This window comes from Syngnathus acus, chromosome 9 (genome assembly GCF_901709675.1).
Source record: "Syngnathus acus chromosome 9, fSynAcu1.2, whole genome shotgun sequence".
NCBI classification, from domain to species: Eukaryota; Metazoa; Chordata; class Actinopteri; order Syngnathiformes; family Syngnathidae; genus Syngnathus; species Syngnathus acus.
Genome location: NC_051094.1, coordinates 7,609,263 through 7,632,540, shown reverse-complemented (window position 1 = coordinate 7,632,540; position 23,278 = coordinate 7,609,263). Strand labels below are relative to the sequence as shown.

At 39.9% G+C, this 23,278-nt stretch overlaps 1 protein-coding gene across 5 annotated transcripts in view; it reads left to right on the top strand.

Annotated features, from left to right (window-relative positions):
* Window positions 1-23,278, top strand: part of grid2 (glutamate receptor, ionotropic, delta 2) — a 261,431-nt gene that overhangs the window by 170,317 nt on the left and 67,836 nt on the right. For all 5 annotated transcript variants that reach the window (XR_005098888.1, XM_037259602.1, XM_037259603.1 and 2 more), the window contains 3 exons: window positions 5,143-5,316; window positions 9,345-9,506; window positions 10,998-11,117. Coding sequence is in view for 4 of the 5 variants with exons in the window: in XM_037259602.1 (XP_037115497.1) it covers window positions 5,143-5,316; window positions 9,345-9,506; window positions 10,998-11,117 (456 nt within the window). In the remaining variant the exon portion in view is untranslated. The remainder of the gene's footprint in view (window positions 1-5,142; window positions 5,317-9,344; window positions 9,507-10,997; window positions 11,118-23,278) is intronic.

The following is a 23,278-nucleotide window of genomic DNA, read 5'->3' as shown; positions in this document are numbered from 1 at the left end:
GTCCCCCTGGCTGTAAAGGGCCTATCCCAATTTAAATTCTCATTTATTTCTCAGGCTGTTAAGCAGACGATATTTGCTTGTGACCGCTGTGGAATCCCTTTAGATGAGAATAAGTTTTACAATCGAAAATTAGGGAGGTAACTTAAATATTAATAACACTGGGAGGGGAAATGAGAGGACGAGGAGTCCACTAAGTCACGATCTTAATCATACGAGTAAACTTTTTTTTTTGGAGGGGGCTGACTGTGATTCCACAGTTTGAATTCATTTTGTTATTCCTCCCTGTTCACAATTTAATGTGACCGTTGGTAATAAGATAACATAATTAAACTTTAACATTCGCTATAATTTTATGTTAATGCATTTCCTGGAGAGCTTTGTTTATAATTTATGAGACATGCCTTTGATTAAAACACGAGCAAAAAAAGTGCCTGTGTCTGCACATTAAAGTCGAGTATGTACCACATTACCCCAAATAGTGGCTGTCGCTCTTATCGATGCCGTGCACCAATTAGTCCACTCAGATCCACTCGAGACCAATGAACATTTCCCTCAAATTTCCATTAGGAATAAAACAGGTAATAAATGTAATTACTTGAGTTGAAAGATGCTATGAGTGACACAGGAGACACATTGGCAAGAATTAACTGGTGTCCCCTATTGAACTTGGCTGCTAACCAAAACAGCAGCACTCACAGAAGCACATAAATCAGTCCCGCAGGTGGATAAAAGTTTAGACACTATGAGACTTCAGTGGACGTTCATCTTTGGAAGGACCTTTTTATTTGGCTTTAGTGTTATATTTTGGGGAGGCAAAGGACTCCATTTGGAAGAAGAGTAAATGACTTCTCTACACAATATTAGACTCTTGCATTTTGTGAAGATGGCATCTTTAACAACAATCACCATTCCACTTGTCTCGCCATGGAATTGCTGTTTATATTTCTACCAAGGCATGAAAACAGTCTCACAAACAAAATGTGCAGACACACTGTATGCAAATTAGCTTTCCTGGCAATATTAAAACATATAGACAGTCTTTAACAATGATTAGCATTCCTGTAATGTCATCACGCCATAATATTGCACAATGCTAAAGTTAGCAGTCTGTCTTGGATCTTGCTGCATCTATACATTTGTCCAAAATAATTTTTTTGACCGAAACATATCAATTTAGCTTGACCTACACGGAATTACTGGTAAAAAAAAAAAAAATTATGTGGCTCCCCCATTTGCAGTTGTGTGCATAGCTACCTGTGGAAGCATTGTCATTGTTTTCAAATAGAAAGGAAAATGACAATAGCGACAAGAAAAGTGTTAAAAACCTGTGGCTTCAGTCAAGGCACCACACGCCAAGGTTCCCCGTGTGCTCGCTTATGGCAGCTAACAATGTGGAGCAGCCCGCTGAGCGTTCTCTCTTGTTGATTGCCTGCTAGGCCACATTCACATTGAGCTGTCAGACATCTGCTATTGTCTAACACTCTTCAGGCTGTCTGGTTGGCAGTGCTCTGCTCTTTTGGCAGCTTTACTGGGATGATCATGCAAGTCGAATGGCAACATCTTCGGTATTTCTATGCACTCTTGGAATGAATGTCATAAATTCCAGTTCTCAAACATTTTGGGTACAGGGACCCCTTTTAAAGGAGAGTTTTTTCCATCAAATACTATGAGAAGAACTTATTTTTTGGAAATGTCAACCTAATATTCATGACCAAAACAAAAAAAATGTAACTAAGCAAATCCAATTAAACAAAATTCATTCATTAGCCATCTATACTAGTTGACATGCACGTCTTTTATTAAAAACTGTGCACAGAGAGGGACCAGTTTGCAAAATCTCAGTCAATGTTGCCAATTTACAGACATCTATTTCTCAAAAAGGCAACAGTACTTTAATCGCTGCTAAGAAACAGACAACTTGATTGGGATCGTGTTCACGTTGTTTTTAGTATTGCGCTAACTGTGCAAGGTGAAAGTCAATAATAGGGGTCAGCGGCTTCTGTTTCAAAAGTACTGATTTATTGACGTTGAAATCTTTTTACCCAAAGGCCTGTGCTTTCAAGCCACAAATATTTTGCAGAATTTGCCTTTCCTCACAGAACAGTCATATCAGAGCTTTGAATTGCTCTAAAGTTTAAAGGTAGGGAGGTGTGATTAAATCAGGAGATACATTGCTATCTTAAGACAATTGTTTCAACAAAAGCAACATATTCGGTCTTCGAGATTCTCTTGAGCCCCATTTCAGAATGATCGGCTCGCCATTAGTCAAGCAATGATGCCTCATCATAAACCAGAGCTGCTTATAAATATTGACGATTAGAAATGTTGAAGATTAAAAGCATGAGAGGATAGAATGCCACAAGTGAAGCAATGAGAGAGAGTGGTGCCAGAATTTGGAAAACCACCCTTCCTATTTTCTTGAATCCCTGTTCTCTAGTCAGTTGGAGCTTCAAGGATCCCAAGTGGGTAGCAAACGGGTGACACAAACCACCTCATTGTAAAACGCTAGCAGTATCTTAACTTCTTATTCTGTTTTAGGTCTGTAGGGATAACTGTGTGACAACTTTTGATCTTTGCATTTTGTCTTAATGGGATTATTTTCATGTAAAACACAAGCTCATTTTTTCCACCTGGCACAACCTTGGGTTTTGCTGCCCCTTACAGTATGAATAATCCAATAACAAGTCTAACAAAGTTCTAAGTTTTTACCTTCCGATTAAATCTAGAACAAAAAAATTAAACTTCACGAATGTACATGCTAAAACTGTTTGTGTTTTTTCAAGCAGTGACAAAACCAGCTGTGGTGGGGGATATTAATTCTCACATCATACAGCTTGACCGTCAGCATTTACATTATTAAAATCATCTTTTTCACTCTACTACACTAGAAACGCTCCGACCCAATGTCCTACTTCTGCCGATCACAATGCCGTCGAGAAGAATGTTCTAATCCGATGCATATGCAACTACTCCATAACGGGATGAGTGAAGCTTTTTATTCAAACAGACTCTTTAAGTGGATGAAGGCTTCAATATTTTCTTGTACTTTGGAAAATGAGAATATATGGGAGGGAGCGCCTGGTGCCTCCCTGTGCTTTATTATGGATGAGGGGATAGCGTATGGTTGTCATAACTTTGCTTTATCTACAGCCAGCAGTTAGACGTCCCACTGAGACACAGTTCACACTTTATAATTGATCACCCTGCCCTTCCTCATCGCCTTCGTTCTGCTCAGGGGGTGAGGATGAGGAAGAGAAATGATAAAAGACACACACTCCTTCGCCTTTGCTCTTAAATTTAGAAGAGAACATTCTCATACTTGTCTTCGTAACAGTATAGTGCAGTTTGATTTTTGGTATTTGCATTGAAGAGCTTGGCAGCATGGTAACAGTTAGCATGTCTGCCTCATAAATCTAAAGTTTGAGGTCTGAATCATCAAAATGTAATTGCATTTTCCTCACCAAACCAGTGATGTCATGTTTGTATTGATTCATTGTTTTATTTTGATTTATTAATGGAAACAAACCAATAGGTCAAGCTTTCTAAGCCATTAGCACCAGAGAAAGGCAACTGCAGGTGTGAACACACCTTTTAAAAGTATTGATGGTGAAGGAGTTTGATGACTCTCAAACTTGAAGCAATAAAGACGTTGTGAGTTTTTCCCCCATACCGAACGGGGAGCTCTTGGGAGGGTCGGCAGTAGAAATGGGAGATCATAGAAAAGGTTAGAGAAGAAAGGAGTAGCTTTTCTCGCTCAAGAAAGAAGTACTTAATGTCTCGGGGGGGAGAGGTGAAGAGGCTGTGAGGAGAGGGGGCAGAGGACAACGGGATGAGAGATTTTTCTAACATAAAGCCGAATAAAAGAGGCCTCTGTGCTCTTGGGGTGATGGAAGGGATCAGGATTTTAATGTAGTGAAATCTTTGGTTTATGCAGTGTAATCTTCCATTATGATCATGTAAACAAAGCAACAAAAAAAACATATTGTCATGGGTCTAAACTCAAGAAAATGAATATTCCTATCTCACCCAAGAGTGGAATAATTGAAACTTGAGCACATTTAACCTTGTGTGTATGCCTTGTCCTCTCAAGTTTCAAAACAGGGCAAGTAAGGAATCTATTTGTGGACTTCTGGGGGTGAAATGTGGTACAATTCCCCAAACAGTCGGCCTCTGGCTCTGGATTACAAAACTGAGAATACAGCAAAGAGAGACCATGCTGAAAATTGCTGAGAAAAAGCCAGATCTGGTGGTCAAAGGAGAATTAAGATTCACACCAGCCAGTCAAGGGCAGGCATTGAATTGAGTGTCAACACACACACTCCCCTTCTCAAACGACTCAAAGTCACACACATTAATGCACATAAATCCCAGTACACTCACACACACACACACACGAGACTATTTTCATGCCATTCTATGTTCGTACTTGTGTTGGCCTCTTTCAATGCAAAACGTGGACAGCATTCACCCAGTGTGACTTTCAGTGTTGGCGTGATCCAAAAGCTGTTAGCCATTTAGGGACTGAAGCTAAACAAATGTGACGCACACAAACACACTCACGGGTATACACATTAAATCACATGTGCTCTCCGAGCGGAGTGTACGCAGATTAAGCAAGTTATCAGGTAGGTCATTTAATTCTATTTGATACAGAATGAAAAATAAATAGAGGATGTGGGTGAGCTTTATGTGACGACCTCCAACAAAGACAATAAAGGTCCTCTCACTATTATGCAACAAATTAAGGTAGAAGTCTAGTAGATTTGTAGATAAGAAATGAAGATCATTATGGTGACCTTGAGACTCTAGTGGGGACTGTGTCTGGTTTCAATTGAAAATTAGAGAATTAAAAAGTAACTGATCATTTCATTGTTGTTGCTTTTTTAATCTTTAAAAAAAAATGCCTGAATTTCTTATCGAAATTTCAGGCTCAAATAAAGAAATATAGAAAATAATGACAGGAATAAATTACAGTTGATTTTCTTATTTTAATTGGCCCAAGAAATCTATATTTTTGTGTTTGCATGCTTTTTTTTTTCCATACAAAGATATTTACAATTTGTTGTTAATAGTGCTCTATACTTCACATGAAAAATTTACATCTATCTCACAGCAGCGTGTTTCTTTTTTGCTGCCTCTCAGGAGATCTCCGACTATGACCTGCAAGAATTGGTAAGGAAGTCGGTGGGTCGGCTAACGTTGGTGCGCCAGACCTTCCCCATGCCGCAGAACACAACCCAACGTTGCGTCAAGCACAACCACCGGATCAACACGTCCCTTTGTGACCCAAAGAACGCCAAAGCTCAGCAGCTGGAGGTGAGACCATCTCAAACCAATACACAGTGGTCATTTAAAATGAAAGACCTTCACTTCATTGGTCTTTCTCTTCCTCTTTTAATGCACTTGAGGAATCCTGAAAAACTAATTAAAAAAAAAAAAAAGAAAAAGGATAAACGAGCAGAGACATTAGGAAATTAGCTTCAGTTGTTGCCTCTTGTCTTATCAGTTGGCGGTTTTCCATTTAGTCTTGTTTGCTGGGTTGGACTCCAAAACCTGTTTACAGTGTATTTTTGATGACATCAAGTTGGCTGATTTGATTGCATCTTTTCTTGGTTTTAATTTGGCGCATCCTTCTGTGCGTTTATATTACACTCAATTCAACAGTGCTATTTTTTCCGTCTTTCGTGTATTTATTTCTCCCTTGTTGTGCTTTTCTGCCCCCTTAATATTTTCCCCAAGGCAACAATATGCATGAAGTTATGATGGTGTGTGTGTGTGTGTGTGTGTGTATGTGCATGCGAGTCATCAAGCTGCCATCAGATGAACCACACAAAGGGGAACGTACGCTTATTTACGTGCCAAGACAAAATGTATGAAATTGAATCTTTGTGCTGTTGATTTATGTGGCTGCACAAGAGCCCCGGGGATCATATTTGATGAGACATGGAAATTTGTTAAAAGGAGAATCATCGCCACTGTGCTTATGGAGATGTCTCGGCGCGCCGGCGGTAAAACAAGTTGACAAGGTTATCTGGAATACAACAAGGTCAGCTTACAGCTCTTGAAGACTTTCTCGCGAGAAATGATGGGTGTCTGCCAAGGCCGAATCATGAAAGTTTGAGGCAACAATTTTTGTTAGGTGTACATCTGATTTTTCTCCTTAAATAAGCAGACAACTTTCTGGTTCATGGAGACAAGAACTGAATACCTGCACAGTAGTTAGAAAACAACCTTCCTGGTCGATTAACGATGAAGACTTCATGACGAGACGGGCGGAGACCTTGAAATGAGGAATGCCTCATTTTTGTTCCTTTGCCCAAGCATACAACTTTTTGGTGCATGGATGATGACATAATACTTTTGGAATTGGTAGATGGAGACTTTGTAGACTATTCACCTTAAAAATGAGTAAAAGGCCAAACAAAACATACAAAATAGACACAGTTTCTTTATTATTATTTTTTTCAAGTTAGGCAGTTGGCAGCTAGAGCAAATTTCATTTATCTTGATCTGGTCAAATTAAATACAAATGTCAAAGGAAGGACAGAGCTGAAATTTGAACACTGAACCAACTTGGTCACCTACGAGTCTTTTAACGCTAACCATTACCTTGTCAAAGAACAATCAGTACAGAATTAATATTGCATAAAGAGCTATCTGAGTTGCCCTTAAAAAATACCAACCTGTCTTCATCAATTTTAGCTGTTGCAGTTTTCTGAGTGCATGCAACGAGCACTGCATGGGGGAGGTTACACTCAATAAATTCTTAATCTCAAACACCGCTTGGCACCCCTCCCGCATGAGGCATCGGCTCGTTTTATAGTGTATGCAAATTACGCCGTCAACACCACCAGGAGGCTCCGGTGCAGTGAAAGGGAGAATTTGTTATTCCTAATAAGACCCCAGCCACCGTCCCATTGTATGCATTAAATCCACAGTGAGGTTTTTGTTTGAAGTCACTGGAGGACAATATGTTGTTTTTTTATGTGCGCCTGGTCAATACGTCGCATTGGTGGAAAGGAGAGACGAAGCACTTGGTGGCCACATAAGCACTCTCGCACTGCACTGAAGTAAAGCAATGCAGGCTTGACCACAGATACATTTTCACACGCACACACGAATGATGCACACATGGAATGCAAAGCCCACTGATTGGCGAGGGGTCCCCGCAGCGCGTTAGATTTTTGTTCACTTTAATTTCTACAGAAAAGACAGAAAAAGCCAGACATGTGACAAGTGTGTCTCCAAAGGGAGAGAGAAAGAGAGAGAAAGTTTGATGTTTTTTTTCTTTTATCTTATCTGCCTGTCTGTTCCCCTTCTAAAAAAGATTATACAAGAGAAAAACCTTGATGTCATTGACATCATTGAGCTTCTATTCATTTCAAACTTATTATTCTGCATTTTGCTTTTATGACCTCTCCACTTTGGGACAGCACAGAATGAAATTTGCATCTTTTATATTGAACTGGAGTGAAAAGTGGTGGCCTTTAAAGTGCCATACCATAACACTCCTCTATTCATCATCAGGCAATACAAGGTAATACAAAACTCAGTACGGTACTGCTTGGCTCAGTTTATTTTTGGCTGTTTCTTAATATTTAAAAACCTTGCCGTATTGAATACATTAGTGCAGTATAATGCAGCATCAAGAGCAAAACGGGTAAGCAAGTAAGTCATGGCCAGCCAGCCGGGTTCTTCGAATGTTGGAATAACACGACAACGACAGATCTGCTCTGCTCGACCAATAAGTGACCAGCGGTTGGTTTCTTTGCCCAGGGGATCAGAGGGACCTCTTTATTGTTCCCAAATTGGAAAGTGTTAATAGCCAGTTGAGCAAAGTAGGTACCATGCGGAGGAGTATACCAAGTCGAAGGAGGCGAGAACAGAAATGAAGTTCACGTCCAATTTGGCTCGACTGCCTATTAATATGATTTCCAATAACAACCCAAGCTAATTGTTGACCCTCCCAGACATAATTAGCTTGTTTCCCTTTCAACACTTTACTTCCTTGACACCAATTCATATTTGTCAACTAATAGCTGGGGGTATTTTCTACAGGGGTAAAAAAAAGCAACGAAATAGTGAAGGTGGTTCTTGAAATTGCAGCTTCAGTGCAGGCGTGCTACTATAATACTTTAATGGAGACACACAAAATGGTGTCACCAGGAATAGAATAGCATTTACCTTAACACGTATATATCAACAGGTTTTCTGTCATGCAACAAAGTCCTACAATCCTGCCATACTGTACGTTCCAATTAGAGAAACAAACACAGTGTGCTTCCAAATGTAAATGAAGAGTGGCGGCCATCGTCCTTAGGTGCTTTTGTGTACGCTCGTGCTTTGATTATTTCTACATGCCAACGTCTAAAAATAGACACGCACACATTCCTGTTTTGATATGAGCCGTGGTGTTGCCGGCGTGCGCGTCTGTGAAAATGACTGCGCTTAATTAATGGGAAATGGCGGGTGTCAACTGCGCGTACTGCGCAATGGCGGCTCCTGCCGCCGTCAGTCTTTTCATTATCTTCTCGTTATCTTTTTGGGGAGGAGGAGAGTCTCACTAAATCACGGTGTCATCCATCACAGGGCTGAATCGCCCCCGCCTCGCTGCATGGAGGTACACTCACGCTGCAGACTTAGATGTGCTTGGACTTAAAACAAATCTCGTGGTTGGTGAATGTCATTTTAGCACATCAGAGGTTAGTTCAGATGCAGCGTGTGCATCTGGCAGTGAGTCACACTGGATTTGCATGAAAAGGGAAGCAGCTAACTTGATGCTTGCAAAAAAAAAAGACTTTTATATCAACACTGGTTGGCTAAGGGCATTTCTTATCCTAGATTATATAAATTTTGGTTTATCTGTAAGGGGTTAGACTAATTTGTTGAGGCATATTAAAGTAAAAATGTCACAAGTTGTATTAGTATGGTTGTGGTGGTAGTATTATAAATTTAGCATTGTTTTATTTTATTTATTATTTATTATAAGTTTTGTTGTATTTATCCATTTTATGTTCCGGGGGATCATCATGTTTGTTTTTATTTGAATTTTAGGGGTGTATTTGTTTTTGTCAAAATGACATGTTTGCTCTCTGTTTCTCTATTATTTATGAATTCAGTGTCCATGTCATTTTTGCAATTGCTGATTATATATTTTGATAAACAATGCGTACATGGAGAAATAAAAACATAAATTTCAATGTTAAGTTTTTCATTGATTCAGTATTAAAAAAAATATTACAAAAACAGATTTAAGAAAATTAACAAAAATAAAATATCAAAACCACATGTGGGTGGAAAAATACCTATGTTTTAACTTTTCTATCTAATGTTTTATTTTTTAGATCACCAATCGCTACATCTATGACACAGTGCTGCTGCTGGCTAACACCTTTCACAGAAAGCTGGAGGACAGGAAGTGGCACAGTATGGCCAGTCTGAGCTGCATCCGGAAAAATTCCAAACCCTGGCAAGGCGGGAAAAGCATGCTGGACACTGTCAAAAAGGTACAATAGGAGATTGTATGATCTAAGCACTGAAAAAATGTCACTCAAGTCAACTCTGTCACATCTGGGAGAGGTATTTAAATCAGCTCTGGAGAGATCGCCATCAGGGACGCCTTATTGAAGAGCTGAACAGGCTGATGAAAGTGTTGCGCCAAAGCGTGGCCCGATCTCAAGGTGAAACGCTGCGATAGATACAAAAGCCACCGCGCCGCATTTATTATTGCCTCGCGCTAATCCTAAATTAGCATTTCACTTGGCAGCGCCGTTCAGAGAAGCCACCATTTCTAGAACAGTGTTTATTTTTTTATTTTATTTTATTTTTTTATCGCTATCAGAACAAGGAGGCGCAGATCCAACTGGATTTAAACGTGATGAAAGATTGCAAGTCAAGGTGAAATGGAAAAAAAAAAAGAAAGTTGAGACAAATAAGTAAAAGGCTGCAGGATAAGTAAAAGCCCCGCCAAGCAAATGTGAACTGTTCAGGAAGTGCTGGAAAACTATCATAATTGAATTGTATGTTCTATCATATGAAGTGGAGTGAAACTTTCTTTGGGTGACGATGTACTTTGGGAATTACAAAACAGTGGGATCTATACAGGTTGTGAAGAGGGTAACTTGCCAAACTATGCCGAATGTGCCGGTGTCACATTTGATCCCGGGAGGGAATTCTAAAGCGTACCAGCAAAGCTCTCAAAGACGGAATCTTGCGGTTTCAACTATAGCGCCTGAGCCAAGAAAGAAAAAGAGAAAATCCTTCCAAAAGTTTGTAATTTTAATGAGCAATATGACTTGGATTTGGATTTAACAAGCACAATGAAAAACACCAATAATACACAAGAGACTAGCAGGAACTCAAACGTGGACATATGCTTCAAGCTCATGGACATGTGTTGTTTTATAGAAGTTAACACATTTTTACGACTCTAACTATTATGCTAGCGTAAACTCACTCCATCCTCCAATTTTTTTTATAAATTTGGTTTATGTCACCACTATAGAGGCAGAACTGTCCTTACCTTTGTGATTCCACAAATAACACACACTGTGTTGTTGTGTAACTAAAAACTGCTGAAGTTGTTGCCGTTAGCTGATGGAAGATGGCATGTAGACATTTTAACAGGAAAGCAAAGTTGTCTTCACCGATATTTCCACTCCACTGCGATCCGTCTTAAAGAAGCCCGCACTTTGTATGGCCGCAATGATCCGATCTGTCTTTGCTCATTACAAGCTACTTTCTGATTGTTATGATGCAATTTATGACTTGGTGCAGTGAAATATGGTGAGGGTAATTCTAAATGAAGGCGGAGGAACTGCAGAAGGCTCTTCGATTGCATCACTTCAAAAGTTATTAAATTGCATCGTTGTGTGTTTAGTTCCCACGGGTATTAACTGCTCACCTTATCACCATTACTTTGCTTATGATTGAAGGTGACCTTACAAAATTTGCACAAGACTTACCAAAATGTGACCATTTTGTTAATGTGGTTACAGTTCGGCGTGAGTGGCCTCACCACCTTCCTGGAATTCACCGACAACGGCACCAACCCTAACATCATCTTTGAAATCCTGGGCACAAACTACGGAGAAGACCGTGGGCGAGGAGTCAACAGGGTAAGTCAACAAAGCACTAATCATGTCTGTATAAACAAAATGAGTGGATTTACATAAATCCTCATTTACCTGCCTGCTTTTAGTCTTATTTTGTATTCAATGAGTGCAGCCCTGTTTCCTTTTATGTGGCCCACTTTAAGATTGTGCTGCTTTTTGGAATAGAGAGACCATTAGCGTGTTTTTATGGAGCTGTGTTTTTTTTTAACTTGTCTGTATTTTGGCCTTACCTTTCTTTCAATGCAAGATGTTAACTGGATTAATAGGAGCCATTTTCAAGATTTCTTTTTTGTACTTTGTAATATAATATTTGTGTGCAACACTACATTCATTGAACAACCGTGCATTATTTTTTTACAAAATAGAATGGTAAAAAAACAAAAGCTGTACACTACAACAATATATTTAACATACCATAGAAATGATTGAATTCCTCTTTATTTAAGATGTTTCCCAAGAAAGTATTTGCCTTGTAGGAATTACAGCCAATTTCTTGGGCTCAAAATGTATTTAGACAAGTGACATTGTGTGTGGATAACTGACTGCCCCCCCTCGTACAAATTGGTCTCGAATCGCCACTGCAGTGACTGCCTGAAGTCTACAGCCCATTTCTTTTTTTATTTCAACATCTTAACCTTTTTTTTTTTAATGTGAGACACCACACGATAAAGAAAATGGCAAGTGTGTGCTTACTGCTGTTATTATGAAAGCTGCTCTGAAAATCACAAACATAACACACCACAAACAAAAATATCTTCACCAACAATCGCAAGTCTCTTCCCAGAAAAAAATTACTCTTAACACGCGGCACACCACAGAATAATCACTCTTGATAATCTTTCAAAGACATCCGAGAAGCAAGCCTTTGCAGATTTTGATCTGAGACGGAGGTTGGGTCGGTTCATAGAGTGCAACAGCGTATGCAGACACACACACGCACACACACACACACACACACACACACAGTTCCATCCTCCATTCCAGCGGTAGCTGTGTGGAGATAAGTGATACTGAGGAGCAAAATTAATCTTTACATCACAGTATTATTACATTAAGCCCAATTCGCCTAATGAAATTGCTTCATTACCACTGTGTTAATCATTCCCTCATACTTTTCTTCTTTAATAACTTGAAACGTATGCTTGGAAGCTAAACGACTAAAGAGAAGTAAATATTGCTTTAAGAACATCTCTACGTTAACTGCCTCATAGCGCAAGTAAGAGTTGCCTAATGATGCCGCATCCTCTGAAAAGCAGTTCATACACAGCATGTAACATTTTATTATACATTAAGAGTTTCTCTTCATGCATCAAAGGCTGAACTTGTTGTAACGTACCAGGGGACCTCAGAGGTCAAAACATTTGTTCCATGAATGGTGGCTGAGTGATTAACACCCCTGTTTAACGGTTTAGATTTTCATGGTTTTATTTTGGGTCTAAATCAGCATGTTTTCTTTATAGTTGCATATTCTACTCTGGCGCTCTCCCCCATTCAGAGAATATGCACTTTAGGTTCAATAAACACCTTTTCTGACATTTACTTGGTTGTTAAATATCACACTTGAGAGGTAGCGACACACTCCAGAGATCATTAAAAAGTCAAGTTTCCACAATGTGCCCTTTAATTGCTCTATGATAACACTTTAGAACAAATAATTGTGTTTGTGTTTTCGTTTTGCTTCAATGACCAATATGTACCATAGAATATGTGTACTGCCCCTTAACAACAAAAATATGACTCATAATTAATCTGTTTGTTGGCTAGTTGCGCTCATGTGTATTCATTCGAATGCAGAGCAAGGCCAAAAGTGATTGTATCATTTCCCGACTGTGCTCTTAAAGCATTTTTTAACTCCAGCAGTTTTAGAGTGCTTTACTTTTTTGGACTCGGTGATCAATTTCATCTCTCTTCCCGGGCGCCGCCGCATGTGGCCAAATTGATTCCCATTCTAAACACGCCCGCATGCTGAGTAATGATGGTTGTCTTGTAAAAATATTAACAATGGCTGCATCCTCAAGCATTTTTGCACACTGAGCTCGCAGCATTAACGCTTTTTGAATTATGGAAAACAGGCTCCAAGCATTGAGATGTTGATATATAAAGGCAGTATGTGTGGGCAGATTGCATTTATGATATGCTAATATGTTTGTACCCAATGCCATACAGACACACATGCACTCTAATTATGGCTATTAATTCTCCAGATACTGCTTGACCCAAGCTGTAATTCACGTCTACGTTTTTCGTTAGGCTAGATTTATCCTGCCGGTCGAAACGACCAAGAGACTAATTCTGTCTTTTATGGTTTGCAGTGGTAATATGTAGTGACATCAAGACATAAAGCACATGCTGTGTTTCCTATGCTAGCTTTTGATCACTATCATATGGCAGGGAGCCATTTTAGCAGCTAACATTGAAGTCTGCATCTTCACTGTAAAAGGACAAAAGTGTAGATTTTACTTAAATTTAACAATGTGTTTTGTGGTGGATACAGTATTTCTAGTGGACAGAAGTGTACATTTTAAACTTTTGTTTGTGCTGCAGTTCCCAACGGTAGTAACCTTCCTAGTTGCTAAATGTTACCAGCGGTACTAATATGCTTCACAAAAATTACTTCCCATGTGGACAAATGTGTACATCTTAAATCAGTTATGTAATTGATAGTGTAGTGGTTTATAAAACTAAAGTTGTCTAGGGAGCTCTATCGTACTCCAGAAATTGAGAAACTGCTGGTTGCACTTTGAATACGATTAAATCCTTTCAAGTCCAAAGGTGATGGCTTGTGGAATCAATAAGGGTTGTCTACCACACTCCAGGTTTTCTTGAGGACCTCTTCTCTCATTCTCATCCATCCTCGTTCCATCCTGTCAATCATTCATCGTTCTAATGCGTCTTCTGACATTTATTCCCGTCATAGTTCACCCTCATGCATATACTTGTCAAGTGCCAGCAATAATAGCAGGCGACATCTGAGATCGGTCATAATTATCACTCGCACGCTAGGCTCGAATTGGCTTTCTGCTCCATTAGCTTCAGCGGCTATACGTTGGGGGCCCGTGCATCCGTCTGTGTGCGGCTGCAGCCGAGGCAGGGGACAAGTCCCGCCACGTGTAATTGCTCTGTTAGATATCCATGACGTCTTGAAATGACTTCCAAGATAGGACCAAAATGGTATCGCTTTCATACATTGAAGTAGTGGCGCAGGTAAAAATAAAAAGGTCAAGGCAGAGGTGATGAGAGGCGAAAGGATTCCAGTGAAGGAGGAAGAGATGAGTAAAATAAAACTTTGTACAGTATACTCTGCCATGTTAGATGACATGGTTGAAGTGGGACAACTTCAGTTTACTCCATAATTCAGAAAAGTGTGACCCGCAAAACTGAACTGCTTTTAATTGGGGTCACCTTCAATTACCATCCCAACTCTCCTCCTGAGAAACGACTGAACTGTACTGTAGAGAAATGGGAGCACATGGCACTCTGGAGACCTCGGAAACATAGTCATCCCGTGACGAGCATTAGTGCTGAAGACTTGAAAGATGATGTTTTTATGTGGCGGCTTCTCATGAAACGCATGCAAAGAAATGCACACATGCCGACAGATGTACAAATCTCCTGCCATGTTCGCCAATGCTAAGCTAACCCTTTTGGCTCTGCATGGCAATTAGCGTCATACTGCATCACTGTCAGTAGGGCCACTACCACCCTGCACACATGCATGCACAGACAAGCTGTGGCCAAATTATTCTTGACGGATTTGTCCCCCCCCCCACCCCCCCTCTTTGGTGAAGATGTTGTGACACACAAAATGGCTCCATTCATTTTCAGGAAATAAAATTGAGAGTGCATTTCCTCCAGAAATGTATAAATGTGAGCCTATAGGTTGGAGACAGGGAAATCAAAATCCACGACTCATTGCCGCAGTAGGTTTTGCGGCAGTAATATGCAGATTTATTATTTTACTAGCCTAAACTATTCCAGCTCATGTGAGGACAGTTTATAAACATAAATGTAAAGCTGTGTTTTATTACCTATGGTTGTATTTTGAATTATGCTGTGTTGCATTTTGCAGAGCTGACTTTTCCATTGGATAAGCTCTTATTTACAATTAACAAATGTTTTCTTTCATATCGCTGACCTTTTTAATGTCCCAAATCAAATATTTTACTCTACCGGTTTGTTTCATTTTACACACCGCTGACTTCCCAGTGATTTAAATCAACTGATTTTAAGAGCCATACAAGTTGAGGTTGTTTGTTTTGGAGGGAAAACAAATCAATATTTGCCTCTTCATCAAATTTGTGCTGAGAGAGTTAAAACTATAATGGCTTTCTACCCGCTACAACAAGAAAGTTAAAGGGCGCATCGTGTTTTATTAGTAACATCAAATACACCACAGATGCTTACAGGAAAATAATTATTATAAGGTGTTAAATTAATGCAGACATTTTAAGCACAACGCACGGACAGTTTGCATCAGCTTCAGGCATTGAACAACAAACAAAGTGAGGGTGTTTGGGGTTGAGGGGGTTGTAAAGCTCCAAAGAGCAAGTTATTGCTGTTGGTCGTTTTTAGGGAGATCACATGAGGGACAAATGCAAGTGGAACTGATTATTACAATTATGCAAAAAAAAAAAGTTTGCCTACAGGGTGACCAAAGAGGAAAGTGAGAGTCATACACAAAACAAACAACACATACACGAGAGAGAGCAAAAGATACAACGCTTGACTAAATGAGACACAGTCAGAGGTGACGTTAAATAAAGCAAAAAGAGGGACAATGCCGACGGCATGAATATATGCAGATTAATAATAATAATCATAATCATAAATGACGGTGACAGAAGAGTATCCCCTTCCCTTTCCTGTGTTCCAGCCTATTAGATATATTTGCATGTATCTTTATTCAATAGGCCTCTCTCCTAACTGGAAGATTGGAGCGAGGATGGGTGGTTGAATTAGGACGATGAAGATCTAGCTACATAGATTAAATGAAAGCGGGTTCGGGAGAACACAAGTGCAGGGAAACAAAAATCCATCGTGAATAAAATTACATCCATTCAATTGGGCAACTTCAACTCTTCCAAAATCAATAGAAACCTGACGAGTAGTTTCTTCAAACTCAACAAATGACATCACATCCTAATAATTGGGTGACCTTCTAATGGCCAAAAGGCCGAGCATCAGTCACTAGCACTTTCATTGACCAGCAAGTCTTGATTCCAGTTGACCACAGGACAGCAGAATTTAGACGCTGATTGAAGCTGACAAAGTGCTTCTGCTGTTAAAATATACATACTGTATATATTTGCCAAGAGGGCTTTCTTTTTGAGACACTGTTAGTTTAGATTTCTGCAGAAACCATCTAGGAAAGTTCTTGGACTGACATTTGCTTTTCTCTCAGGCTGGTTAAGGGGGAGCTCTTGATTCCCTAGTTGCCACTTTGTCATCATTTGGATTTTCTGGACGACATGATCTACGCCATCATTTTGATTTAATCAAGTCACATTTACTGATGATAAATTGCTACATCAACAGCTGTCAATCAGTAAGTCATCCCGATTTCTGATCCCGATGCCTCTTGGGTTGCTCCTGAGAAAACGATGGCTGGTATCCCTTCCCTATTGTTGACAACGCTGGGGAAACACTGCAAACCTTTGAGCAGCTAAGACTAAAATTGTTACAAAAGTTGTTCAGCCCTTTATCAAAAGACTGTTGTAGATTTACTCGTCAGATAAAAGGACATGGCTAGCGTATTGGAAATACAATTTGGAAGAGAGCAGTCGTTGAAATATATATTTTTTTAACTGTTGCCCGTTGTCTCACAATACACCCAGTGAGATGTTTATGGTTGGGCCCGTAACAAACACAGCAGTCCCGCAAACAGTGCAGACGAACAGCAAACAACTCGCCTGGCCGTCATATGGACCTCTCGAGCTGTTATGACAAGCTCAGAGAGGTTTTATTCCCCAGATGCTGGGAATCCTATTGCACGTCGAAGCCCAAGGCATACCATATGAGTGCGTGTGTGTGTGCACGTTGGTGTGTGTAAATCTCTGAGACATACACCCACATTGAGCTGAAGAGTCCTCGTTTAAACTAAGCATAACTTAGTTTTACTCATAAAACCCCTCATCCTCTGCTGCCTTAGATTTCATCCGTTTTCTATAATTATTACATCACATTTGTGGGTGGGGGGTGGATTTGTTGGCAAAACGCTACTGAACAGGTCATAAAGTAATTGAAATGACTTTGACCCACCAGAGACCGTACGTGTCTAGTACAGTACCACAAATAATTGGCCCGTTAGAATACGATGTCATCGTCTACAACAATGCGTGTCTCGTCATCCCATTACATTTGATGCCTGATGACAGTGAAGCGAAGAGAAAAGGTGGATTGACGGATGGGGTACGATGAAGGCCTAATTGGCTATGGCCCGGCAGTAAACACAGGAGCTAGCGGCAGGGAACAAGGGAGTGATCAGCAGGGAAATAAAACCAACCGTCAGCGTCTGACACCAAGGTCATGTCCTTATGTTAGACACGCCATGGCTTTGTGAACAGAAACCCCCGTTTGGTGGACTGATGGAGGAAGAAGAGGTGAAATGGACACCAAGGGCCTGATTTACTCCCACATAGCTGCAGCTAAATCACGTGTTGACTCGAACATATTAGCGATGCTGTTGGTGGACATGTTGCACATGATCTACTAAGACTGTGACCTCAGGGCAGGATTAAAATTCTAAATAGTTGGCACTATTTTGTGCAACAGGTTTAAAAGCAACAGAGACTGCCGTATTTAGAGTTTTTAGAGTTGTATAAGAAAAGAAGTTTTAAGTAAAATATAGAATCACTCGTCTTCTTGGGCATGATTTTGCCTCTAGAGGACAATCGCGATCACTTCACCCAGCCACCAATCATCGGTAAATATTGGGCCCGAGCTATTTAAAAATGGCAGCCAATTATTGCCCTCATTATTACCAAGACCTCATTTTAAGGATTTTTCATCACACATACACTTAACATAATAGCAGTCCCCCAAGCAGTCGTTAACCCTCCACTTAACTCAACAGATTTCATCAAGGAAACCATTTTGTTAAAAGGTGTGTAGGACAGGGGATTGCGTCAACTCGTCATTTTTGTTGCATCCCATCCTCGGGCAAAACCTCTTAGATAATGGATACGGGATCTCCTTGTCTTCTGCGTCATGAAATAAAGCTCTTTCCTAAGAGCATCTTTGTTAGTTATTCTCTGTATTTGTCATTCACTCAACCCGCTGTAACCCGTTTGAGGCTTGCAAGCTTCTGGAACATCACATCAGGACTCGCATTCTAATTTCTCATTGGCTGGATATGCAAACACATTAAGGATTTGCACCGTGCATGTGTGCGGCTACACATATTAAAGTGATTACAGTGAAGGGAACGGATTTGCATTGGTTTGATATGCAGCCCATGTCGCCCTCCCACCCCCCAATATTTCCTCTCCTCATTTTCCCATTTGCTGTCATCTCATAACTACGCTTATGTGACCTTCATTGCCTCATGAGTTATCTTATCAGGGCCTAAGCTCCAAGCAGTGTGAAGGTCCTTTCATCAATTGCTGTTTATTGAGATTTTTGAATCGACATTATAGGGCTTCAACACACTCATAAACCAAAACTCACCAATCTTAACCACCGGTGGGAATCTATTTTGAATCTAAATTCACACACAGACACACATGCTCTTTAGTTTTATATGTTAAGCATCCATGAGTTTATTTTTAGAAATGGGTTATATAAATCGACAGCATGAAGCCCAATCATTGACTCACACTTGTTTTTTTTCTTTTGCTTTTGTGGTGGCAAAATAAATACAGAAGAGCCAATCCAAAGAAAAAGCAACACACATTTGTGGATGAAATCTCCCAAGATTTGATAGGACGGAGCCCCCCTTAAAGTGCCCTAATTTTACTGTAAGTGCCAATACTAAGTGTAGATAAACTGTACAAAACAAATCTGCAAACTCTGATCCTAAAACAATTTAATTCAAGCATTCAAACTCATCTTATAACAATACCCCTAAAATATTTGTCCGACAGGTGATTTGATTTTTAAAAAAAGACAGCAAGTGTGTATTCTGTCAAGGGATAACAAAGCTGACCTATTTAATACATTGAAATAAAAACATGCACTTGTAAAACTGCATAACCTCTACTAACAACAGGCTAAACTTAGCTCCTCCATGACATACATAGACCTTAAGTGAAGGTATTCCAAAAAGAGTACAAAAACTGAAAAGCTGCATAGAAATTTTTTTCTTTTTTCCGTGAACAGATGAGAAAAGTTTCCACAGAAGGAGAAAAACATGCATTGGTGAATTTATGAACGACAAACTAAATGCAAGGAGGGATTCACTAAACATTGTGTTTATTGGTGCAATTTAAGAGGCTAATGTTTCCTGGAAAATTTAGACTCCAAGTTTTACAAGACTAGTTGTATTTTTGTTGCCCAATCAATCTAAATGAAACGGGAAATAGTTAAGCTCAATATGATGCAGTGCAGTTGTACATCACCATACTTGTAATAATAAACATATTGCGAAATGAATACCTCTCTTGGTGTCAATCAAAACTATGCATTATTACCTCTGTGAAACCGATTTTTTTTCATTATCTTCTATTGGATCCCGGTCATGTTTCAATCCAATTTTCCTATTATTGCCAAGCCATATCTTCTCTGTCATGTCTCCTCTATAATGTTCCTCCTCCTCCTCCTCTTCCTCACTCTTCCTCCCTGCCAGCGAGGCCTGCAGGCTTTTCAGCAGCATTACAGCGTGTAAACCTCGGATTACAGCAGCCAGAGTCTGCCCGGGATTGCATGCCTCTGTGGATCACAAAATACACAAGTGTACCGTCTACCCACCCACCTAGCCGCCCCTCCGACGACGACGCCTACGCGTCCATTTGCATACCTACTACACACTCGCACAAACACACACGATGTACGCAGGCTGATGTGGACACGCACGGCGGCAAACTCTGCAGAGGATTAACTATCATCTCTTCTCCCTGGACGTGTTGTTCACTACACTTCCGCGAATGTCCTTAAACTGAAAATCCACTCTACTTTTTACGCGACCCCTCCTTACTTGAAGGACACCCATTAAGGAAGCCGTTTTGTTCAGGTCCTCGCGACTCTCAGACAAGGTATCACATCCCATCTGTGCCTGCGTACAAATGATATTTTGATGACATTGTTAAAGGAGAATATTAAATGACTACAGCTGGCAGATTATAACACCCTTTAGAATAATTGGAAGGCCTGTGAGCTTGGAGTCGTCGGTTCTGGAATGAATCCATGCCATTGTTCACATTCAGTATGTTTACGTGCAAGTGTAGATTGACTCAGACCACTTGTGACAAAATTCCTTCAGAGTTGCCCCATTAACTCATCCTTTGGAAAATGGTCTTTACAACTAGGTTTATGTGAGAAGTACATCTTCTCCCTGAACCTTAGAACAAAGCAAGAGTTGCGTCAATTTTATTCAAGTTTGAAGACGCAGTACTTTTTATTGCATTAGGGCCTCGGATCATCTCGGTTAAATTTCATTTTCTAATTGACCAGGGCATGCAAGTGCCTCCCAGAATGGCACACCGAGAAATACATTTTCCTCTATATAAATGTCTTTCTTGCACGAGTGCTGCCGAAATGGAAGCTGGAGAGAACAAAAATGAGAGCAACATGTGCTCAGAATGTATTGTATTGGTCTTGTTTGGATATACCAGTTTACTGAATACTTGACCCAGTACCACTCCCACCCACATCATTTCCATAGCAGTACCGTACTGACAATCGAATCCAATATAATATCCCTGCTCCTTTGCTCTTATGTTTCAATCCTTTCAAGCTTTTACCAACTTGGGGACATAAAGTGAGGGAGCAGCTCACTGACTGACTGGTTGACACTTTGACAGACGTACGGATTAAACAATTTCAATACTGCTGTCATTGTAATCCACCTGCCATGTGGTTTGTTCTCCTTGCTTAGCAGCACGACTGGATTCAGACGATAAATGTGTGCGTGTGATGGGGGCAATGTTTATTTTGTGACTAGCCCGGAGTTGATCATTCTAATTCCAGGTCCAGTAAATCATATTTAGATGTGGGTACTGTAGATATTTGCCTTCAAATGAAAAAAAAAATCTTTTCATTCTGTGCATGCTACACAGTAGCCATGCAGTATTTTTTGGATCTGTCACACGAAAAAATGATTTAGAAATTAAAAACCTGTCGACGCGGAAATGTAGTGAATCAATGGTATATCTTTTTCATTTTTTAAATTTCCCACATTGACTTGACTTAATGGCTCAAATAGAAAGCATTGAATTACGTTTTACATCACATATATTAAGAAACACTTTGGTGTCAATTACAGTGCGGGTATTCATATTAAAGGATCGAACTATGATTTCATGTCCTCCTTTAGTACTTGACAGTTCTGAGCAGAAACATGCCGAGCAAGTCCCATGTGTAAAGGTTTAAAAGTAGAACCGTTAGCTACATTGTTACATTCATTGTCCCCACATACCCTCTCATGCATGTATTTTTCATAAGCCCTGTGCGGTTTAATGCCTTGAAATGATTCCTGCTGTGCATCTTAACATCACTTAAGAGTCTCAATGGATTTTACGCTTTCATCTCATGCTTGTGACTGCTTGGATGTGATTGTAAAGTATCCGTAAATACGTTGAAATAATAAAGAGAGCCTGCATAGCCAGTCGGAGGTATAAATATTTATTTTAACATGTACGAGAGGGCCCGTTTGAAATAACCGCCCCGAAATATTATATTAATGCGTGTTATATATGATTAAATTTGAAGTAATTGACATTTAATATTATTTGAGCTGCAAATATTATTAGATGTTATTATTGGTGGAATAAATAAATACACACACACACACATACACACACAAATGTGGGTATATTATCCAAAATCTCCAGTGCAAGCAATAAAACAGCTTGCAGCTCATCTGGGAAATCAGAACGGAGCTTGTTGTTATTGCCGCGTTCACCACAGCCATGTCGTGTGTGTGTGTGTGTGTGTGTGTGATAGAGAAGGGGAGCAAATGAAAGTGTACAAATGATTAGGCAGCACAAATTGTACAGCCTAATATTTGATGTCCGGCGCAAAATATTTACCACCAGTACGCGACATCTCTAATTGTGGACCCATGTTTGTTTTGATCTTCCTTGTTTGTGCTCCCGAATATACATTTGTACCCATCTTGGGAGTCATTACCAAAGTACCTTTGGGCTAATTTTACCTCACTTTTGTGTTACAGTGTCAAAGCAAATCATCTGAACCTTCCGTGTAAATTGCTGCTTTTATTTACATCTTTAAGGCAGAGAGGAAGCACAAAATAAGTACATTTAATGTAATAGAACATCAAAGGTGGAATGGGTTCTATTTTTGTACATTTTCCGACATCATTCATACGCACTTATGTTAAAGCATTCACATACAAAAGGAGAGTGCAAGAAGGGAGGGAGGAGAATAGTGCGAGCTTTTGCCAGAGTAGATTAGATAGCAGCCATCCAATTTCTATACAGAACTACTCTTCATTATGGTCGTAAAATGTTTCATGCTTCTAATTGCCCTGAATGGCACTTGAGTTTAAGTCTCATAAATTATGCAGAGGTCATGCATGACGGTGTGCATACATGACAAGAATCATAATTTTTGGGGGACTCCAGAGCCCCGTTTTTGCTGAAAAGTATGATGAAGCAAATTGTTTTCGGGGCTTTCGACTTTGACGCTTCCACTGGGTGTGCTTCAGTGTCACCGCATGTCAAGTAATAACACAGCAAGACTCTCAATTTAGCTCCTTTGAGAATAACTCTAACTTTTTTCATTCTGTTCAGTCATGGCAAGTTGCCACTGAGATATCTTTGTTGTGAAGCAACATTTTTTTCATAATTGAAGGTTAATGGAATTTAAAATGGGTGCTTTGTCTTTAATAAAGGTTGGGTATCAAATTGACCCAGTTGTTAGGGAACCACTTTGGACACACACAAGATAAAGTGATGGTACAGAAGATTTGTAACTGTTGCACTGTTGATGCAAGCTCTGTGCAGGAGAAGATGGACGGATAGACTCGAAGTGAAAAGGGACAGCTATAG